The 22,674-nt window shown below is 39.5% G+C and overlaps 2 protein-coding genes across 4 annotated transcripts; both read left to right on the top strand.

The window, feature by feature from the left end:
- The first annotated feature begins 140 nt into the window (after positions 1-140).
- Positions 141-7,428, top strand: cops9 (COP9 signalosome subunit 9). Its single transcript, XM_085286755.1, has 3 exons — positions 141-327; positions 1,563-1,635; positions 7,243-7,428. The coding sequence occupies exons 1-3, from the start codon at positions 265-267 to the stop codon at positions 7,278-7,280; spliced, it is 174 nt and encodes a 57-aa protein (XP_085142881.1). The 5' UTR covers positions 141-264; the 3' UTR covers positions 7,281-7,428.
- A 1,139-nt stretch (positions 7,429-8,567) lies between these two features.
- On the top strand, positions 8,568-17,867 carry and1 (actinodin1). Of its 3 annotated transcripts, XM_085286754.1 has the most exons (7): positions 8,574-10,351; positions 10,811-10,891; positions 13,468-13,512; positions 13,874-14,019; positions 15,344-15,733; positions 16,156-16,362; positions 16,441-17,867. In XM_085286754.1, the coding sequence occupies exons 2-7, from the start codon at positions 10,819-10,821 to the stop codon at positions 17,413-17,415; spliced, it is 1,836 nt and encodes a 611-aa protein (XP_085142880.1). In that variant the 5' UTR covers positions 8,574-10,351; positions 10,811-10,818; the 3' UTR covers positions 17,416-17,867. The 3 variants fall into 3 exon arrangements, with proteins under 3 accessions (XP_085142879.1, XP_085142878.1, XP_085142880.1); XM_085286753.1 differs by having other exon boundaries at positions 8,568-10,351; positions 10,817-10,891; positions 16,156-17,867; XM_085286752.1 differs by having other exon boundaries at positions 8,568-10,351; positions 16,156-17,867.
- Positions 17,868-22,674: the final 4,807 nt, after the last annotated feature.

Below are 22,674 nucleotides of genomic sequence, written 5' to 3'. Positions count from 1 at the left end.
TTTAACTTTAAAGACTTGAACTTTAATTTGATCTATTAATTTATTAGAAATGATTTAACGTGCTTTGCGCGTGGTCATATTGAGGAATATTATAATCACCCATATTTTTCTGAGGGCGGACCGAAAGCGGCAAGTCAGCAGCGAAAACCGGGCATGAATTAGTGTTGCACACGGTTGTTTTGTTTACCACCACTTAAGCCTCGATAACTGCTAACGCAAACGCACCGTTTGACCTAATTGCGGCGGAACTGCTTTTAGAATAACATGAAGCCTGCAGTGGATGAAATGTTTCCTGAAGGAGCTGGTCCCTATGTGGACCTGGACGAGGTAGGTTCTCAGATTTAGAGCTTTAAATTAAATGGCGTCTAGATGTGCTAACGCTAACTAGCTCCATATGTTTAAAATGACATGAAACGGAAGCGATGAATATAATCGCCTAGCTTGTTTGTTTTTTGTTTTTGTTTTGGGGTTGTTGTTTTTTTTTTTTTTACATTTAACTGCGTTAATACGTTACATTTTGGGTTATTCAGTGTTCTTGATAGAAACACCTCAGCTCATCCCGTTAAATGCGTGCATGTCTATGCTGTTGCCTCAGCAAGAAGTCTGATTTTGAGTTCACCATCTTTCTGTGTGGAGTTTTCATGTTAACCCCGTGTTTGAGTGGGCTTTCCCGGGTACTCCGGCTTCCCCCACCGTCCACAGACATATAGTTAATGGGGTTAGGTTAACTGATGATTCTAAATTGCCCATTAGTGTCAGTAGGAAGTTATCTTTTTCTATGTGTTAGCCCTGCTATTGACTGTCAGCCTGCCCATGGTGTACCCCGTCTCTCACCCTACGATTGCTGGGATAGGCTCCAGCTTTCATATGTTTTGTTTTTTTAAATGGAGAGTTTCTCTCTTGTTATTCCAACTTCCTCCCACATCCTAAAGACATGTGTGTTAGGTTAACTGGAGATTTTAAACTAACGTAAGAGTGAGACTGTCTGGTGATCTGTGCTGGGTATAAACCGCCTCTGACAGCTGAGACTTCAGTCCTAAAATATTATTGTTGTTGTTTTTAATTAGTTTTAATTGCTATAACAAGGGTATTTTACAACTTTGGCATAGATAAGATTTGTCTTATCTCACTTTATATTGGGCCTGTTATCTTTAGTTTTAAATATAATTGAGTGTTTATTTTTTTGTTGTGTAACATTAAATCTTTGTGCTGGATATTAGTTAAAAGCTCTAAGTAAGCTCTGGCTAAATTGTTAATGTTAATTGCTTTTGTTTTCACTTGGAAGAAAAAAATCCCATCCATTTGCAACATTCAAATTTTCAGGTTATTATCTCAGAATTTCAACTTAATAACTGAAGTTTCAAGTTATTTTCTCAATTTTGAGTTTATTTCTCAGAAGTTTGAGTTGGTAAGTTGAAATTCTAAGACCTGAACTTTTAACCTGTGGATTTTGGAGGAAATTTCCATAGCATACACTGCTGTGATGCAGTAAGTGTAGCAGTTTGTGTACATGTAGATCTTTCTCATGTGGTATGACTGGTTGCACTGTTGTGTGTTTGCAGGCAGGAGGCAGCAGCGGTCTGCTCATGGACCTGGCAGCTAATGAAAAAGCTGTGCACTCCGATTTCTTTAATGGTAAGGGATAGGTTTCTGCATCTCTTCCCAAATTATTAAATTTGATGAGGATTAAATTTACTTCACTGATTCAATTTAATGAGGTTAGGGCTTACAGAGTCGAGCTGGAATTAAACATAAATCTTGTTTTCATATGGCACGGCTAAGCTACGATTCCTTAATTTGTCTCATGAGGCAAACAAATGTGATTAAAACACATGGTATAACATTCCAAAAATAAGCAACGGCATGCTCCTTTCTCTGTTTATTGATCACATCTAATAGAAAAACGTGTGATGTTAACAAGTAAAAACCCATTTAAGAGTCCCCAGTTTGTAAATTTGCCTAGTTTAAGCAAGATTGTGTTTGCATGCAGAGAGGAAGGTTCTTTAATGTTCAAGGCAATAACAGAAAACTGGTAAACATCTAGATTTCTAATAGGACAAGCAGACGTTTTGCCTTTCCAAAACCTTCATTTAAAGTTTAAAATACATTAAAAGTGTAACTTAAGGTGTAAATATGAACAACTCAAACAAACATAAAAAGTCAGCAAATAAACTTTCAAAGACGTGAAATAAACCCTATATGTTCCAGTATATTATTTCAGTAATTTGAAAGGCTGTGGCTGAGAAAGCCTTAAACCTGTTACCCATTTTCTTCCTTTAACCACGTTATCTTCTCACATTAACCCTCAGCAATCCCATTGTTCCCCTGTAAACACCAGTTTATGTGCAAACACAGACGCAGAAGACACACTATAAAACACCGAGCAAATCTGTTTTGTGCTGGCTGCCGGTGGAACAATTTTTGGCTCAGCAGCACATGACCTAGATAGAAAAGAGCTGATTGTTAAAAAGAGAGCGTGAGGGAAATGAGAGAGAAAGAGGATGGTAAAATGAGTTTATAGCTGCTGTCAGACCGAAACTCAGCGGGACACCTCGCCAGTCAGCTGCACACACACATCGGCACTCATCACCTGGGTCGTTAACACTGCTAGAACTGGTTCCCCTCTACCTAATAAGCTCTGTACTTAAGGGTATTGTAAAACTATAGATATCATCATATTTTAAAGCTCTTTTTTTAAAGTTGTTAGTTTTTTCCTGTAATTAAAGAAGGGGTTGTGCTGACTTGAAGAAGGCAAAGGTCCCCAGATCACATTTAAACGTGACAGGGTGAGTGCAGTTATGTTACGTCTTATGCATATGTAATAGAGGCCTTAGTCGTTGTATTTTGAAGCCCATTGCAGCATTAACACCTTTAAGCTCCGCTATAACTTGCTGTTCACACTTTGACATAAAAGTTTGGTTTGGAGCCAGAACCTCTTTTCAGGTAGTTGTAGTTGACTCTTTTGCCTCTTTTTCACTATAACCTACTTTGTTTGGCTTGACTTGATTTGACTCTAGTCAGTTTCGGATGTTTTCCATTAAATTTGGGTACCATCTCAGTGTGGGTGAAGTCATTATAGCAATGTAGCTCAAAAGTCCTGTGATGTAATTTGTACGTGACACAAACACAACAACAACAACAACAACAACAACAACAGAGGATATCAAGTTAATGTTATCTCTGGTGCTAAACTGACTGTAAGTCTCTGCACCTCGTCACTGGGCCATGGTGTTGCTCTGTGTGTAACCGTTCCTTGTTGCCAGGGATATTGAATTTAATTTTTGTGAATGAGTCACTGACATGACTGAATCAGTGATATCACTCCCTGGCTAATCAGTAGCATGCAGTTTGTTGACGTCACATTTTTGGTTTAGCTCAGTCTGCTTGGAATCCCTGCCTACTGGGTATTAAAAAGTACCTGGTACTAGGACTGGGCCATATCATACCGTTCATGGTAATACCGTTATAATGTTGGGCAACAATAATATGGGTAAAACGCGCATGCACAGTGCCTTTGTTTTCATACGCACATTGCAGAAAAAGCAAGGCGGCAACGGAGAATGAGAAGGGCGAAAGCGGATCGTTGAATGAAACAGATGAACCAGAATTGGTTTGTAAAAATGCTGCAACTTCAGTGATGTGGAACTGGTTTAGCTTTTGTCCGTCAGATACACAACAAAGCACTATTTTTGGTAGAGCATGCTAGCGGGCCGTCGTTATTACCGTGTTTTTTGAAAATACAGCACACTTAAAATCAATCCTTTGATTTTTCTGAAAATCAACAGTGCCCCTTATAATCCTGTGTGCCTTATGTATGAACTCTGGTTGTGTTTACTGACCTCGAAATGATTTTATGTCATACACGGCGCTCGAAAATCTGTCAAATGTTTTAGTACGACTTTGCTGGAGTTGTAAAGTATTTTGTTTAGTGTCAATTATACCGTCAGTTATATTGTTATCGCAAATTTTCAAATGTATATCGTGATAAATATTTTTGGTCCTATTGCCCTGCTCTACCTGGTACCAGGTATTGTCCCCAATATGGAAAACCCTAATATCCGAGTCAAATCGAGCCAAGTCGCATCATGCTAATTAAAAATGAGGCCATTGTTCTGGAGATTTCACTTTACTCTTATGGTCAGTGAATACTGGCTCTATCTGTTTATAGAAGCTGGATGACCATGCAGAACTGCTGGTTTATTTCAGAGACAGGGCTCTGTAAGTGTGGTATAAGGTCAATGCAACAGTGTGAAACATGAGATTTTTTTTTTCTTTTGAAGACAGATTGTGAAAGTGAGGTGTGTCAAGGAAGCTTTGGCTTTTATGCCATATTTTTACACCACTGAAAGTCATTACAGGTAGCCGAGGGCAAACTGTCCCTCATTACTGAAGACTGAAGAATGTTCACTTCGTCAAACAGTTTCTCAAGCCTGCTGTTGCAAATCATAGCCACCCTTTGGATATTTTGACAAATTAAATTTAGTCTGCAAACCTTCTTACATATGACCGGCATAAGTGGTTGCACAGTTGTATCGGTATTTTCTGTCTCACTATGTTGGTGCAGATTTCTTAAAAACTTGGAAGGTCAGAGTGCAGTTTAGACTAGAGATAACACGATACCACTTTTTTTTATGTCCGATGCCGATATCATAAATTTGGATATCTGCCAATACCGATATGAATCTGATATAGTGTATGTTTTATTCAACAAAACTGTTTTTTTAATATCTTGCTGCATTTTGTATAAGTTCATACTCAAGAAAAAAAAACACTAAAGCTATTCTGTTAAACCTGTATGCAAAAAAAATACGCTGCACCCAAAATATTTCATAGTTCATCAATACTGAGCTAATAAACTTGAACCCTACACCATCCTCCCTATTCTGGTATTTTAAAGAGTACTTAGAAGAAATATTAAACAACCTAACTAATAGGGTTGCCAACTCAAAGCAAAACAAAAATAGGGAACCACCCTCTGCCTCGTGATGCTTAAATTAAAGTTGATTGCATTGATTAATGCACGTGTAAAATAAATAAATAAATATGCACAGAAACAAATTATTTTTCTACAATAATTAAATAGTACACAGTACAAGTACATTTTACATAAGATTAAAGCTTTGGGTGTAAGATTCAGACAATTATTTATTAAAAGCTAGACATTTTAAATGAGAATAAGAAAGAAAAGTATGTCTTTGTGCCCCCCTTTCCTGTTAATGCCCCACCTGGCCCCCTGGCAAAACTTTGCTAGATCCGCCCCTGCACAGTTACCAGCCGTCAGATTCGTAGAAAAGGATTCTGGTGTAGAAAGTAATATTAAATAAGTTCTAACAACAGCTTATCAAGCTTAAACGTGCTGCTGTTGTTTAGCCGCTGGCTTTCTCTCTCTAGTGCAAAGTGGGCCAAAAACAAAGAAGAGAGACGGGAGTCGCAACAGAAAAGCCGATCAGCTGATCATTGATCAGTTTCATGATTGAAGTAGCAGCAGGAGAGGGAGGGAGGGAGAGAGAAGAGGCAGTTGCTCCATATATCGGTTGTTAAACTTAACGTGGGAATGCTTTACAAACATTCAGAGATGAACTTACACATTTGCTTTACTTCTCGCGGGAATAACTTTCTCAGAGATGAAATGCCGGTTTGGTAGCGAGGCTCCAAATGCTCAACCAGACCGCCGACAGGTGTCGCACGCCACAGCCGCTCTATCAAGTAACGCATACTGGTCCGATGTGCTAAGGTGATGAGCTGAGTTATGTGTGATATTTAATGGATCGGATTACATTTTTTATTTCTCTCCGATATCCGATCCAGTAATTTAGGTCAGTATCGGACCGATACGTAATATCGGATCGGTCCATCCCTAGTTTACACCAAACAAAACCTCACAGCTTTGCATCCAAGAGCAGTTAGTATGCGGCAGTATGAGCACTGAGAGAGACGGATAATGGTCATAATTGTCATAACTGAAAATTCATCACTTAAGGAAGAAATGCTTGATTCATGCTTATGTAAGCAGGTTCAAATTTGTGCATTTGCATCTTAATGTATGTGTAAAATAGTGTCACATCTAAGGCAGTTTTAGGAAAGTTCCACCTTGATTAGAGGGAATGTAACTGATATTAATAGACAGTCCCCCATTCACTTGATAAGTTTCTGGTGACTTTCTCCTTCTGGCCAGTAGTAGTGGCACATGGCAACACTAGAGCGAACATACTGCCTCGTTTTGTTCCCTAAATGTCTTGTTAAAAGTCCAGTTATTGACCCTGGATGAGAAATCACTTGTGTGCTATTTTAACCTTTTAATATCGAGCTGTCAGAGCCAGTTAGATCCTCTGGTGATGAGTAATTTTCACACCAGTCAGACTGTTAAGTTTGCTAACTGGCCTGTTAGAGTTTTGTCAAAGTGGGGGAAAAGTCTCAGAAGAACCTCATAATGTCTTCTAATGAAGTCATCTGTAGTGGTTTAGATACCATGCGTTCTCCAGATGTGAAAATACTGGCTTTTTAGTAGTATTGTTATTTATTTTTAACCTCTAGGGTTGCAACTAACAAATTTTGTCATTAACTTGTTTTTTTTGTTTTTTTCCATTATGTCATTAATTAATAAAACAATCCATTGGCCGATTATTTGTTCCTCTTCCTTCTGGGGTTCCAAGTATATTTAAGTGGTTTCCATCTACCCAACACTCATGTCCCAAGATAATAAAATAGAAATCACGAAAAATTAAATGTTTCCACCTGTGATGCTCAGACCAGTCATATAACTTTATTACCTCGTTGTGTGAACAGATATGTAAATAAGAGTTTTCCTTGTCTTTTTAAGGCCACAGTTACACAGACCTAGAGAGCAGTCAGTGAAATCGACTCTTTTCAGAAGACATAAATTTTGCTTTGAACTCAGACTTTTTGCTCACACTCACAGATCAATTACTGCTTAGTGGGTAATTGGCAAGTGTTTGCAGATATGTCAGCATCTTCTGTGGAACTGCTCATCAACTTGTTGGTGAATACCTATTTTTTTTTTTCTTAACAACCAGTGTTTGCCAGGCAGTCACCAACCAGTGTGTAGGTCTGCGTCACTGGGGTATAAGATAATTATTTATTTACGTATGTGTTGTGTTGGTGGTGCATTAAAAAAAAAATTCTTAAGTATCTACAGAGCAGCATGAATTGTGATCAATATATAAAGTAGATTTAAACTCTGTAATTCTTTCCTTGTCTTTGTTCTCCTGTTTCTTTTTGCAGATTTTGAGGATCTGTTTGATGACGATGACCTGCAGTGATGACACCTGTTTGAGCTGCTGAACATGTACATAAAAGGAATGAAGAAATTGCCCCATTCTCTCTACAAGTCTCTTATTTGTACAGTTTCCCTCGTGTAAATCACTCAGCCGAATATTGAAATAAAACCTTTTTGTTTTTACAAAAAAAGTGGTGGTGAACCAGGTGTCTGAATTCTGAGAATCTCTTACATTCCTGCTGAAGAGAAAATTATGAGTATGGTTTTGGTGTCGTCTTGTTTGAATCTGCTCCTGCCTGGATTGTAGGCTTGTTTCTCCTGAGAACCACCTGTTAGCAGACGTAATTACATATGTGTTAACGTGATCACTCAATGATCAGCGGGAGCATGATGGGACAGGAATAGGGCTGGAAAAATGTGGAAATGCTAAAAAAAACCAAAAACTCCAGAACAAATAAACATGAAAGAAATAAAAAGCCAGTGTGCAATAATTAAGGTATGACTATGCAGGAACAGCAAAGTACTGTAAACAGAGAAAATGGAAAAAAGATGTTTCTCCTCGTCCACCCTCTTTTTAATGGCCGACTATACTAAAACCAACTTCTTCCAAGTACTTTGGTGACAATTTGTGAATTTTCCAGCATGATTGAGCAACATGTCTCAAGACAAAGCAATAACTTAATTGCACAAGATCAGAGTTTGGATTCATGGCCAGGAAAACTCCAAATCTTAATGAAACTGAAAATCTGTAGTGAGGCTTTAAAAACAGGTGGATGGAAAGATTTACATTCTGTACAGGATAAAGAAAATAATGAAGTTTGTATGTTATATTTTACAAGTAGCATGCTGTCAAGAGTATTTACCTAATGCTTCATAAAAAGTTTAATTTTACTTTACTAAAGGCAGATTTTGTATTTAGTATAGGCCTCGGATTATGGAAAGTTCCAAACTACAGCAGGTCATCAAGTGGAAAACTTGCTATGGGAAACATTTTACAATTTAACGCCAGATTAAAACCAATCAGGTCAAACACTAAGGTTACTAAAAGAAAGCTCTTCTGCATAGCAGATAAATGAGATATACAGTAAATGCATGTGTAAGATTTAGTGTTTTATTGTAAAAGGACAATTACACAGGTGATACTGTCAATAAAATAACATTTGTAATGAGTAGTTACATTACCAGTTGAAGCGCAGTGGTATTTTTGACACAGTCACGTGGGCTCTATGTAGGCCTGTGAAAAACTAGCTTGATCCTTACAGCTTTAAAAGTTAAGAGGGTACTAAGCATCCAAGTGCTGCTAATCAAATGCACTTTATAAATCACTTATCCCTTTACCACATCTTTAAATCAGAAATTTTGCATTCAGGTGTGTGTCAGTGTCACAATCTTCTCAGGAGTACACATTCCAGCAGACAATGCAATGCTCAGAGAAACCCAAGAACTCCATCTCAGACTACGCAGGCCTCAGTTAGAATTTTAAATGTTAAACTTCATGACAGTGCAGTAAGATAAAGACTGAACAAGTATTGTTTATGGCAGCACAGCTTAGGTTTGCAAAAATTCAGTGGAACAAACCTTAAAGTCTGGAACAATGCCGTTTGCACAGGCAAAACTACATTGGAGATGTTATGCACTAACACCTCATACGAGCTGTTAAGCACTTTGGTTGGCTAATGATTTGGGTTTGTTTTGCAGGCAAAGGACCTGGACAACTTAAACCCATTAGGCTGATGGTGAAATTCTCTGTATATCAAAGAGTTCTAGAGTCAGAAGTAAGGCCACAAGTCTGACAACTAACATTTGGCCCAATTTAGGCCATGCAATGGGGCAATGATCCAAGCACAGAAGCAAATCTCCATCAGAATGTTTGGAAAAAAGAAAAAGTGTTGCAATGGTCCAGTCAAACTCCAGATCTCAAACCAAAATGAAGCAACGCTGTAAAGAAGAGCAGGCCTCTTCCTTTTGCTCTACAAGGACTTGCAGTTTTCTCTAATGGTGACCAAACTAAAACACCTCAAGCTATTCAAAATCCTCCAACTGTAGTTCAGTCTTTAGCTATTTCACAATCAGTCATTTAAGCACCGTGTTCAAAATCTTATACTTCCATAAATGTTAAACATATTCTCTCTCTGGAATAAGACAATGTTTAAAACTGATTTTCTCTTAAAAGTCATATTTGTTTTAAATTAAATTACATTTAGTGTCAAAAATATTTTCAGTAAAAGAACCAAAAACAATAAAAAACCCCTGCAGCTATTCTGGACATAAACCTGATAACATTACTGAATGGCCTAAATGAATTATAGGCTTATATAGTCAGATGTGGTGATATTGCATCATATATCTCAGATACATCGTTTTTCTACTAAAATCATTGTGTGTGTGTGTGTTTGTGTACCTGTGTGTGTCTTACGTGGCTGGCATGCCTGAACACAGTTAAACTCAGGAGGAAACTGTAGATTATCAAATTCCTCATGTGTGGACCAGCTGTGCTTGCATGTTGTGTGTGTTCAGACAGAAGCTGTGGTTTGGCCCTCATTGAGGTCTCTGAGAAGTGCTTATGTGGCACCTCAACGCCCCTTTATTTTACAGCCCTGTGTCTTTCCTCTGCCTCCTCTGTGGTCTTTATTTTACTTTACATGAGTTATTGTTGCATCTCTGAAACAGATGTGATTTCTTACATTTAATATAATTAAACAATCAACCGTGAAGTATCTTAAATTAACAACTTGAGGTTTCTTCTTTTCACCCAATACTCCACGTCTTCATCTTTACTCAGAGCTCTCCCACCGTCTCTGCTTTTCTGTCTTTAATTACAGTGCCTCCAATTGGCTGAAAGTTTCAGCCAATCAGGCATCTTCTTGGGGTGGCCCTTGACCCCCCTCAGGTAATCATGCTGAGCCTTTTTTAGTGCGTGTCAGAGATGATGGGCTCACTTTAAAACGTTGCTGGATCCTTTTGTCAGATCAGTCTGTAAGAAGAGCTGCAGGGCAGGCAAGGAGTCCCTAACACACACACAAACACCTCCCACGTACACACCTGGTGGACTGAGCTTCATCCGAGTCCACTTTGGATCCTCTGAAAGGAAACTCTGAAGTCAAACAACCGCAGGTAAGTGACCAAACAGTGCAGTCTGTGTTTACTTTTGGTAGAATCAGGTATTTTCCGAGGCTTAAAATTCTGCTGAAATTCTGCTGAAAAACACCTGGTTCTGTTTTACTATGACAAACCAGTAGGTTGAACCCAGCCAGGAGCCGTTGTGGCAACATGTTTGTTTCAAAAGTTCAATTCCAAGCCACAGGCAGAGGTCACTTCTCCAACTGTTGAGGCTTTTGATAGAGCTTTAAAAGTTTTGTAAAGCTATTTTTGAGCTTTAAAATGCATCTTTGTGAGAAAAATAGTGACTCGTGGCTAAAATATTACTACTATGGCTGGTTGGACCATATTTTTGGAGCCAGTGATCAAAGTATATGTGAAAAAAAGGATTTTGCATCATGTGAAGTGTCAAACAGGTACAGGCACAGAAAGGATCAAAGTGACAGTGGTTTTCAAGATTGTGTTTTTGTTGAGGTCCAGTCATGGCTGAAAGAAGACGGACCAGTTTCTCCGGTGTGTTGATCACCATTGTGCTGGCTGTGATGCTGCTGCCTGGTGAGTACCCAGCAGACATGGGACATTACAGACGGCGTCAGATAACAAGGCCAGATTGTCAGCTATACATTATATTATAGCGAATTATGGAAATGATGACAGGTAGCTAAATTATAATGTTGATTAGTAATCTCACAGTGTAAATATATTCATATTCTATAATACTGCAGATTGAAATCTCTATTGGAAGAAACAATCACAATAACACAATCAGAAGATGCACAATTAGGAGCCCAATAAATTAAAGAATTATTAAAAAATATTTGCAAGACAGCAAAGCTCCAAGATCTCCAAGAGTTTGGAGGTTAGTCTGCTTTATGGGTGCATTCCAAGCTCGGTGACAGTGTTAGGATCTCAAATGAAAATGTGTTAGTGGTGAAAAGATGGAGCTTTTTCTTTTATTTATATTATATACATTGCTTGGGTTTTTGGTAGGTCTGCAACAAATATTTTCTTAATCAAACTTGAGGGTTTTGTTTCTAAGTGCCTCCAACAAAGTCTGAGATAATGTCATCAGATATCTTAGATGCAACCCCAAACCTAAAGATAATCACTTTGAAATTGTATTAAAGGCACAAAAGCACTAAAACCTCACACTCCAAAACCAGCAACCCATCGTATCTTTCATCAGAACAAAATTTATTAATATCTTACACTCTTATCTAATACTTCAGTGTATACAAAGCTATAACTAATTAAAAATCTGTCTAAACTCATCTTATTCAAACAGGCCTCAGCAACTTTCAACTACTTTTCTAGCTCCACTTTAAAGCAAAGTTACCTGTAAAACACGGTGCCTCTATGACACGTGGATACTCTGAAAGATAAGCACACTCCCCAAAAGTCTTCAGTGCTGAGATGCTGCCATTTAAAGTGAAAAAACATCCCTGAAAGACTGCAGTTTCCGGTGAATGCTCACTTCTCGCACTGCAAGTCTGTTCTTAAATACAGTCCTTGAGCAAATAAGAGTCCATTCATGTCCCGACTGATGGGTAGAACAAAAGAACAATGATGACATAAAAGCATGTTTCCAGTTTTACGAGTTGAAAAACTGAATGATTGAAGAGTAAATCGTGAGGTGAAGGGTAGACTTTACTGTGGGTAAGAATGAGTCATTCAAGTCCACATTGATGACGAATGTCAGCCATTATTTCTTAATGTTAGCAGGGACACAGCAGTGATGAGTGACTTTCTTTCTTTGTTTGTTTTTAAAAAAATTAAATATTCATGAATCAGAGCTTTTACCTTTTGCATTTAGGTTGACATGCAGTTATTTTAAACCAATAAAAAACACACAGCTGGCTATAGATCAGTGTGATACTAATAAAGCTATTCAGAGCCAGAGGATCTAGCTTTTAGACTTACAACATTTTTGATTTTGTGGATCAGTTTAGCAGCTTATTTTTCCAACTTTCCTTTGATTGTTCGAGCCTCCTTAAAATGCATTTGCCTTGAGCTATTGCTTCATTTCAAGGTTCAGTTTGTTAAAGCTAAAGTTTAGTTGCAGTACATCTGATGAGTTCATGAGAACTGGGTTTCACATATATCATCACGCGGCTCTATAACATGCCTGTGATGCTCATATATCACCGGCGATGTTGCAACATGGAGACAGTTTGTTCCCCTACCACCTGTTTCCAGTTCTCTCTCTTCTTGATTGACATGCTTTCTTTTAAAATTGGTTTTCAAAGTTACGCTCCCTGATGGATAAAGGGGAAAAAATACAGTAACGAGGAAGAGGAGGAGTTACTTTGATCAGTAAAAAAATTATTACCTGTCAGCATCACCTCCTCTATGCCCTCTTAAAGTGCTGCTGTTTCCAGATGTGCCTGCCATTTTTTACAGGCTTGTTAAAAGAAAGAAAGAGAGAAATAGAGTGGATATACTGAGGCAGCATCATTCAGCCCACCCTCCTCCTCCTCCTCCTCCTCCTCCTCCTAAACATCACCATGGGTCACCTTCCCACCTTCTCCTTTAACTTTAGGATCCATACCTTTAGTTTAACCTCACAGGTGACAGTGCATATCCATTCTTCCAATCCCAACATTAAAAAAGAAGAAAAGAAGAAGAAAAATCAAGAGATTAATGTTTTTTTCCACTTAAAACACACGGCACGTAACCCTAATTTATCCCCTGTGGATCTTTTTAAGGCTGTCATCTGTTCCTCTCTTCTTCTTCCTCCTTCTCCTCTTCCTCCCCTTCTGTGAGGGACTAACACCTTCTCCCTGCGGAGATGAAAGGAACCCGGAGCAGAGCTGAATCTGAATCTGCTGTTCCTTCGACTTCAAACTGTGCACACGTGTGCATGTATGTGCATACAGATACACACAGCCCTTTGAAAGCACAGCGTGGGGCTTCGTGTTACAAGCACCCCTATAAAAATCTACAAAGAACTGCAGTAACCAGTGCTTCAGGCAGTGCCAATTACCCCAGCCCTATTTAATGAAAACTATCAGCCCGTAAGCATTTGAGGTTTAATGTCATGTTATCGCTTGGATATTACAGACAAATTAGATTAGAAAGAATCAGCAATTTTGACTTCAGCAACATCTGTTTTTGCTTTTCTCTGTTTGCAGCATTCTTGTCTGCTGGACCAATTGTGCAAAAGCCCAGAGGAGATGGTAAGTATGTGGTTTTTACCTTTAAAGATACTTCAACATGTGTGTTTGTTTCTAAAGAGTGCACGGTGACCGAGTTTTTGAAAAGTTTGTCCATGGAAGAGGTTTGTGATTGGAAAGTAAACACAGATTTATGACTTCCACCTCACCTGGCTTCTGTGTAGCTTCAACTCTTGACCCTGTGATTGAGAGCTAATGTGAGATGGAAGCCGTTTTCTAGCGAATACAAAAAAAAGGGGTTTGAGTCCTTGAATGTTTTGTTGGAAACTTTAAAAGTCACTAGAAAGTCCTTGAATATGATGTCAGCGTGGAAGCCTTTGGATCAGCCGTGTCTTTGCTTTTTCCCCTCATCTCCTGCCCTCAGCGGGGGAAAGCATCCAGGAGAAGGCGGCTGCTGCAGCAGCACACAGGAGGCTGATCCGCAACCGCAGGAACATCAGCTGGTACAAACAGCACTCTGACTTCTGGGCATGGTACAAGTACTTTACTGACAACGGCAACCAGGAGGCAGTGAGTGAACGCTTTGTTTTCGACATTAACGGTGTCATGAAATGAAAGTTTCCATGTAACACTTCAGCTGTTCAATATGAAACAAAACTCTTTGGTATTGACAAGTTGTTAATGAGATGATTGGTTCTCTTATATTTAAAGCTGCTCTAATTAATGCTTTTATATTAACCCTTTAAAGCCTGAACCATGAAATAATTAAAATGGATTTTTAATATATTAATGTACATGCCAACTTATTTGTATTGTATTTGCCAAATCTGGCATTTATTTTGCAATGTATTGCTTAAAAATGTGTTGTGCAGTTTATTTAGGTTTTTTGTGGGGGAAATAATCATGTTGATGATGTAGAAGTTGCCATAACTCACAAAAACTGTATGTATCAAATGTGAGGTATTATAGGTATTACTTGAGTCTTTTGCAGTGACCAAACCATAAATTAAATCTGATCTCTACTGTTTTAGCACCTTTTAGCACAGTTTTTGGTTCCTTTCAGCTTCACTGCTTTGATTTATTGTTGCTGCCCTTGTTTTTTAGACATGACAAGGGGGCAAGGAAGGACTCGGAATTTGGATTCAGGAAAAATGAGTGGAGTCACTAAGAAGTCGCAAATATTATTATCATCCTAAACCTGAATATATCACTAACAACTCTCACATATAAAGTTAATGAGCCAGTAAAATCAGGAGTAGTTTGAAAAGTTGCGTGAATTTCTGCTGGGAAAAGTTGACGGAGTGAGTTTTATCAAACAGGAATTAAACACACACAACCAAATGTCCTTTCAAAGGACTCAGCAGCAGGCACCAGATCTACACAGGCCTGTCCAGCTTCTTTCACCAGAAGGTTCAGTTCACCTAAACAGCTAAACTAAAGATTCACACCTGCTACAAAACACAATAAAACAAAAGAAACAAACAAAAATTACATTTCTCTTACATGTCAACATTATAATCAATAAAACAGGGTTACCAACAAAAAGCTAGCGTTCTGCTAATGCATGCTGATTGGTCAGTTACTTCCTTGATAGCACCAGTTTTCAAAAACAGAGGCTAGGAGGACAATCGTGTTTATGAATAGGAAGAAGCCGGTTATTACTGCTGTTTTACAGTCTCATACTCTTATATTAAAAAACCATAATTAAAATTGCCAGAGTACAAATGTTGACCACACAGAGTTTATCATTTCGGCCAGAGATAGTTTCTTTCTGAGCGCCTCCCTGTAAAACTGGATGTTCAGAGAGTGGTGGTTCTCTGAGAAGCCTTTTACTTTTATTGATGTTACATGTCATCCGATCAGTGAAAAAACAATAAACCCTTACTCCCTTCAGATTCAGGAGATGGATCGCATCTTCCTCGCCTACCTCCAGAACAAGAACCGTGCTGAGGGACGTCGCTCCTACAAGGCCTACTTGAGACACCTGGGAGATGTTTATAAATCCTGCTCCGATACTGAAGACCCCAACTGCGTGGCTTCCTACACCAGCAGGGCCAGTCCTAAAGCGGAACCCCCCAAACCTGCCCCAGTAAAAACCTGTGACCCCACCAAGGACCCCTACTGCATGTACATGGCTTTAGTCCAGGGAAAGAGCCCTTACAAGCCATTGGTGCTCCCGGCTGCCACCCCTGCTCCTCAGTACGTCCACTCTCCTGCTCCAGCCAAGGACCCTCAGTCAGGGTACTACTACTACTCGCCGTCCACGATGCCTTTCCTGACCATGGTATGCTATAGTATTTTTTGTGCATAGTATACATGTATATTTACTGTATTTTAATTAATTAATTATTCATTGCACGTTTTGTATCATGGCATACAAAATATCACAATTTTTCAAACTGTTTACAACTGAAAAACTGATTATTGTTTAAATTTAAGGTAATTTAGAGAGTTTTTAGAGTTCTTTATTTAGAATTTAGAGTTCTTGTTGAAACTTATGTTATTATTAGTTAATAGAACCTTAGACTGCTGGGCAGTGGTGCATCTGAAAGCTCCCATGGGTAAGATTTGCAAACCTATATCTATAATTGTTGCCCAAGATGGATGCATTCAGCAGGAGCAATAATTTAATTGCTTACAAATGTTTTCGATGAGAAAAAATTTGCACCCATCTCATAATATGGATCCTTGTTTCTCGTGCTTCAGGAGCAGAAGGTAGAGTTGCTGCGGATCTGTGGCTCTGATGATGTGGAGTGTCTGCAGTACCATCTGAAAGCTGCTTATGGGTATTCTGGTGGGTCCCGTCCATCATATGCCCACCTTGGCTGTGACCCCAAGAAAGATCCTGCCTGCAAAATGTTACAGAAAGCTCCTGCTGGTCTCTACATGAATGCCTATTCTGCCTCCAGTACGGTACGTCTTATTCGTCATACTAATTTCCTTCAACAGCTTTCTGCATTACTGTATTTTAATTTTACTCTATCCCTCCAGGCTCCCCAAGCTGCACCAGGATCCTGCAATCCTCTTTTTGAAGACGGTTGCAACCCTCTTACCGCCACCAGATTTTCCACTTCTCCAGAATCATACAAAAGTAACGAGAGAGATCAGGCCGCTGCCATCCGTGCTGCCCCTCCTGCTGAGCAGTATGACCCCTATTCCATGTATAGGGATTCTTATTCTAATGTTAACAGAGTCACTGATCCTTATGCTATGTATCGCCAGGCCAGTGCCCCAACTTCTCCTCCAGCTACTGATCTCTTTGCTGTACTGCGCCAATACATGGCCCAAGCTCACACTAATGACCCATATGCTCCACGTATGGGGGCTGCTTCTGAGTCAAACTCCAACGATCCTTACTCTACTATGCGTGATGCAGCAGGCGCTATGCACCTGCACACCCCTCCCTCCCCCAGGCAGCAGCACCCTTATTCCCATCCCAGTTATGAGGAACCTGCCCAGGAGGAACGCCACCCTCTGGGTCCCCCAGGCAAAACCAAGGAGGGCTACGACTGTTTCATTGGCTATGACCGTGAATGCTATCCCGTGAAGCCCAGCGCACCTCGCTCTGGAGTTCAACGTCGCATCCCTTACCCTGCTGAGGCCTATGAGCCCCACCTGAATTCTGACGGCACCCGCAACGGCGTCCTGGAGCCTGTAAACCCACACTGTGACCCCGAGTATGACCGTGACTGCCGCCTGCGTCGCTATGAGACCGAGCAGCCTCAAAGCCAGCCTGAACGTCATGCTGCAGAGGACCACAGCCAGACGGCAGCCGAGAGAGAGCAGGTTAATCAGGACCAGTATGAAGCAGAGCCCTACCAGAGCGGCCAGGAGGAATCTCACACACCCTACCAGCCTCTCTCACAAGGCATGCCCAGCCTCCAGGACATACTGAGGCGCTATGGAGACCAGTATCCCGGGCAGGAGGATCACAGAGCTTATGCAGACAACTACCACAAGAAGTAAACAGGCTAACACGCACAAAAGCATGCAGATGGACATGAATGCACAGTCCCAATGCGTTCCTGTAGTTCAGCCCTTGAACGCCTCATGCCCCGAGAAACCAGTTCTATCTGGACCAGAGGTGGGACACAGGTGAATTTGATGGACCCAGAGAGCAAGTACATGCATGTACATCCCAAACACAGCTTCTTGCTTTGGGAGCCTGCTAAAAACTTTCCTGGAACGCCTTCTTATAACTTTAGTTGCTTCAGGCCTGATGCTTTGATTTATTGCTTTTTACTTTCTACCTTAAACTCTCCTCTGTGCTTTCAAGTGTGTAATGACCTCGCAGCTCTCAGCTTTGCTTCTGTATCTGTGCATTATTTTTAAAATGAAATATTGTTTATTGCTTTTTGACACAGATGGATTGTCATTTTTTTCATTTTAATTGTTCTAATAAAAAATACAGAAATATGTTTGTTGGCTTTGATTTTTTTTTTTTTTTTTTGCATTTTACTGCACCATGACATACTGACTAGCTACTATAATCTGGAACAAATGGATCCACTCAGAAAGAAAAAAACATAATATGGGTATTTGGGGGTTACATCTATGATATAAAAGCTGAAGTAGAGTTTTAAGAAATATAAGCATCCACTGATTTTTGGTTTTTCATTTCTTTTGAATGAATGCAAAGGGGGGGAAAAAAAAATCCCGACTTGTATTATATGTCCAAAATAAATAAAAGCAAACTTTAATTAGAATCAAGCATTTCTTGGGTATTGCACGCTGTCTGCCAAAATCTTGAAGTCTTCTGAACAGAAATATATATTCTGGTCCAGGGTTACCATTTGAATAAACACTGGACAGATTAGCAGGCTTTACTCAAATGACAATTTGCACTCACATACCGTGTACAAAACTTTAAATATACTTCACTTACACAGACTATAGGGTTTATCATTTAGTGTAAAATTATTATTATTTCTACTGATGCCCTGAAGTAAATGCAAAAAGTGTAAATTTCTTTTGTCAATTATTCCCTTTCTCTGTCTCATTAACACACAGGGGTGGCTGTAGCTCAGGAGGTAGCGCACGTCATCCACTAATTGGAAGGTTGGTGGTTTAGTCCCTGGCTGTCCCAGTCTGCATGCCAAAGTAAAGTATCGTTAGCGTGCAACCCTCAGGTTTTTTTCTGAATTGTTTATTGGACTGTGAATGTGAAGCAGAAAGAAGAAAAACAAATGCTTGAATGAGGACTGTTGTATAAAGCAGTTTGAATGCCTCAGTCAAGTAGAAAATACTACGAACGAGTGTTTACCATTAACATAAATTCATGCATCTCATTGCTTTTTGAGAAACACTCACATGGGATTTTAATAGTCTTCCTTTAAAAACCAAAAAACCTTTGTGAGTACTGTATATTACACGGTGTACACCAAATGTTCGGGGCCCAACGCCTGCTGTGAAGGAGAAAAAAAGAGTTCAGCTGTTCCACGAAACAGAATTTCTTTTAGGAATGTGCTTGTTAGTTTTCTCAAAAATGTGGTTTTGGCTCAGCTGTGGGGAGTAGAGGTGGAACAGGAGATTCAGAGCTCAGTGCCAATCAGAGACTGAGTGGCACAGCTGTGGCACATTGTTTAATCAGTCTCTCCTATTTATGCAGCAGCATGCTAGAACCCCCGGTAAGCACTCATGGTGGCCGGTGTGGTAGAAACCATCAGATGACTGAGCGACCTGACACTGAGTGCGTGCGGCCGTGCCAGAGTTCCTGAGCATATGAACACTCACAATGGAGTGTGAACTGTTGTTGTAAATGAAGGCACAAGGAGACAGAGCTGTACTACACTTCCAGCTAGTGATGGCCAAATGAAGCTTTCCGAAGCACTGAAGCTTGTATTGAAAAACGGTTCATTACTCGAAGCTTTTCAACACAGTCCTCTCCGGTGACATCTGGTGGTGAAAATTTTGAAGAGCAGCTTGAATCTGCAAAATAAAACGGACTGCTCAATTATCACTGCTCACTCAAGAGTGGAGTTCTCTCTGATATTGGGCCACCGTTCCGTTGCTTTGAACATGTAATTGGTTTTGTTTTCTCGATTGGGGGGCTGAAAAAAATGTAATGCGTATCTGCGTAATACATTTTGATCAATAAACTTTCCCTATTTAAACATGCACTATGGTGTGGCCTTTCTTTGCTCATAACTCCTTGATGTTGGTAAATACAATAAGTGAGCAATATATATAATATACATATGATAATGCACAGCACATTATGGAGTATGCCCCTGCTGTGAAGTCCTGCCTCCATCTACTTGTCGTTTAATCACTGGACAGCTGGACAGGTTCATACAAAATATTAGATTAGGCCAATTCCTATACATATTTTTGACCTAGGGGTGGGATTGATTGTGAACTGGAAAGGGAAAATGCTTAGGGGGCTGAGTACGGCTGCATCGTCACTGATTTGTAGAATCCTTTTGATTCGATACAGGATCCGATTCAATTTGATTGGAATCTGGAAAGTTTTGCCTCAGTCAGAAATATTACAATTCTGATCATTTAACAGTATATATCCATAATTTCGTGTCTATTAAAAGAAAGCTGACACATGTGAGACTTAATTAGAGATGTAAACAGAGAGTTATGAAACCTGCAGCTGCAGAAGCCAGCGAAGAAAAGAGGCAAACACAGCTAGCGCGGACCTGACGACACATCAAAATCTGATTCTGACGCGTCGGGTCCGCGCTCTGTGTTCACGTTTGTATGCAGAATCCGTAAACCTGCTCCCAGTTACTGTTTTAGCTGCATGGTGTTTGACGACATGTTGTGAGGTTTAACCTGAGATGCTGGCGTTTCAGGCATAATAACGTTAATTTACAAATCGACACAGGATTGTAATGAATCAATATCACTTTATTCAATTTAGCATGGATTGTAATCAGAAAGGCGATAATCAAAACCCACCCCTAATCAAGAACTTGCAAAGTAAAAACATGATCTATGTAAGGTAGCCCTTTTGTTATTTACATTTAAAAAGAGGATTAGTGTTACTGTGCGCTGGCTGAGTCTGTTTCTTTTCTTAGAAATAGTTTCTCCTGCCCTGGAGAAAATCCACTTGCATGGAACAGAAGAGGCTGTGGAGTGCAGGAACCACACTGCAAGCTGGTAGATATGCAGGTATTCCTGGGTCCTGCAGACTATCACCTAAAAACAATAAACAAAATGATTTTCTAAACTGTAGCAATGTAATGTACGTATAGTGCCAAATACATTTTTGTAGTCTTCATTAGCTTTAATTCACATGGAAGTGTTCCTAAAGTCATATGCTATAATGATATTTACATTATGAAAACATGATTTTGGACATTTCAAGTTTTTCACTTCGGCAGATAAAATGAATTGAGCAAAATCAACTCAAAATATTTCCACACGCCATAACGTCCTCTCTTCCTCGCTGGCTCCATATCTGTCAGTGGAATGATCACCTCGTCGCTATCTGTCACCATCAACACACTCCACGAATCCCGTGGATGATTCACTTCCTTATATCTGTTTGAATCAGGTACCGAAGCAGTTACGTGCGTAATGAAGCTTCGGACGTCACTGGTCACGTGACTTTTGCCAAACGAAGCAAGCCTCGACACAGTGCTTCTGAACCAGTGTGTTGTTTTTTTCGACACACGCTCCGGAGCGTCAGCTTCAAGCGGGCCATCACTACTTCCAGCAGTGTTACAGTCATGCAGGAAAGAACTGCATGATTCACACTAAACAATCGCAACTGTCATTCAACTTGCTGTAGTTTCCAGTGCTGTGCGTGCAGTGTCAAAACAACTGTAATCACTTTCCTAAATTTACTTATTCGTATGTCCTAACCTAGATTATTTTTATGTTGGTCGAGTCAGTCACTACTTGCGCTTCCTCTAAGTGAGGACTGATGCTTTCTTCTTTTTTTTTGAATTTGAGGTTTCTTCTGCTCTACTCTTATCCAAACTGTGACTCCATTGTTTTCCATGCTGGATCTCTCAGTTAGCTCCAAAAGACACAGCAAGAGGAGGGTGAGAGGCCCGACTTTCATTGATCCAGGAGCCGTCAAACACATTAACGCCACATGCCTTCAGCAGATTGGAGTGAAGCTCTTGTAGGCCTCAAAGTTCAGCTGAAAACCATTCAGTTGCAAACAAAAGGACAAAGGGTATGCAGGATTTGTTTTGTTTTAATTAGGTAATAAAAATCAGGGGATACGGTGCAAGTTGTGATGAATATATGATGAGAATTTCTTTTATAAAAACAGAGATGAACTCCTTTGAGGCATCACATATTGGTGTTAATTAAAAGAGGGATGGTTGTAAAAGGGATCCAGCAGGGTAGCATTTATAGATTTGAAGAGGAGGAACATTGTCAAACAACATGCTCAAAAGCAAATATAGACCCGATTCACTGTAAAGGCTGGTTAAGTAATTTTCTAAGATTGGAATGAAGAATGAGGACCTAAATCTGGAAGCAACACATCATGGACTTGTAATATGTGTCGGATGATTCACTGTCAGGTATGAGTAGGAGAAAATGATGATACTTGCACTGATAAAGCTGGATCATCCTCTTTTTGGAATACTTATTTACTGTGGACACAGTTAAAAAAAATAAATTAAATGAAGTGGGACGTTTTAGTTGAAATGTGTATTTAGCCTGATGAATAAACCGAAAGAAAAGCAGTAGGAAGTAAAACAAGAAGCTGTCTTCTATCATCACAGTTACAAATATTGGCTCAGTTTTTTGAGTAACTGAAATAAAAATATTAAAAAAAAAAAAAAAAACTGACAGGAGAGCTTCTAAAAATTTGAAAATCCACTCAAAAGTTTTAAAAAGGTTTTATCTAACAAAACAGAGGTGCTGTGGGAAGAAAAACACAATTTGCATCACTACAAATTAATTACGTTCTTTTCAGAGTAAAATTTTGACTCTATTTTGTGAAATATAAAAGAGTAGAAAAAAAATCCTGTCACATTGGCACATCTTCAGTCTTCTCCTGCTGAGTGGATTCACAGCTGTGCAGCGAGTAAAATGCTTCACCTAAAATAACATGACCTTTTATGTCTTAACTAAAGACATCCGAGAAAAATAACTGGACCAGAAATCCAGGTACTGATAACAAATCAAAGCTTCTCTTCTACTAAATATACCCAACGTGAACAAGACAACAAATGAGTTAAGGAGCAAAGAATCTCTTTTCAAAGTATGTTCACAAGTTATTGCATTCAGAAGATTTTTTTTTCAGAAAAC

This window comes from Mchenga conophoros, linkage group LG9 (assembly GCF_057382185.1).
Source record: "Mchenga conophoros isolate Kocher_MC1m ecotype Shallow Benthic linkage group LG9, M_conophoros_male_GT1.1, whole genome shotgun sequence".
Lineage (NCBI taxonomy): Eukaryota > Metazoa > Chordata > Actinopteri > Cichliformes > Cichlidae > Mchenga > Mchenga conophoros.
This window is presented reverse-complemented; position numbering and strand designations above follow the sequence as displayed.

Coding starts and splice junctions, on each gene's coding strand:
- cops9 (XM_085286755.1), top strand. CDS start 265: ATGAAGCCTGCAGTGGATGAAATGTTTCCTGAAGGAGCTGGTCCCTAT. Junction 328..1,562: donor CCTATGTGGACCTGGACGAG/GTAGGTTCTCAG, acceptor GTGTGTTTGCAG/GCAGGAGGCAGCAGCGGTCT. Junction 1,636..7,242: donor GCACTCCGATTTCTTTAATG/GTAAGGGATAGG, acceptor TTCTTTTTGCAG/ATTTTGAGGATCTGTTTGAT.
- and1 (XM_085286753.1), top strand. CDS start 10,819: ATGGCTGAAAGAAGACGGACCAGTTTCTCCGGTGTGTTGATCACCATT. Junction 13,513..13,873: donor GCAAAAGCCCAGAGGAGATG/GTAAGTATGTGG, acceptor TCCTGCCCTCAG/CGGGGGAAAGCATCCAGGAG. Junction 14,020..15,343: donor ACAACGGCAACCAGGAGGCA/GTGAGTGAACGC, acceptor TACTCCCTTCAG/ATTCAGGAGATGGATCGCAT.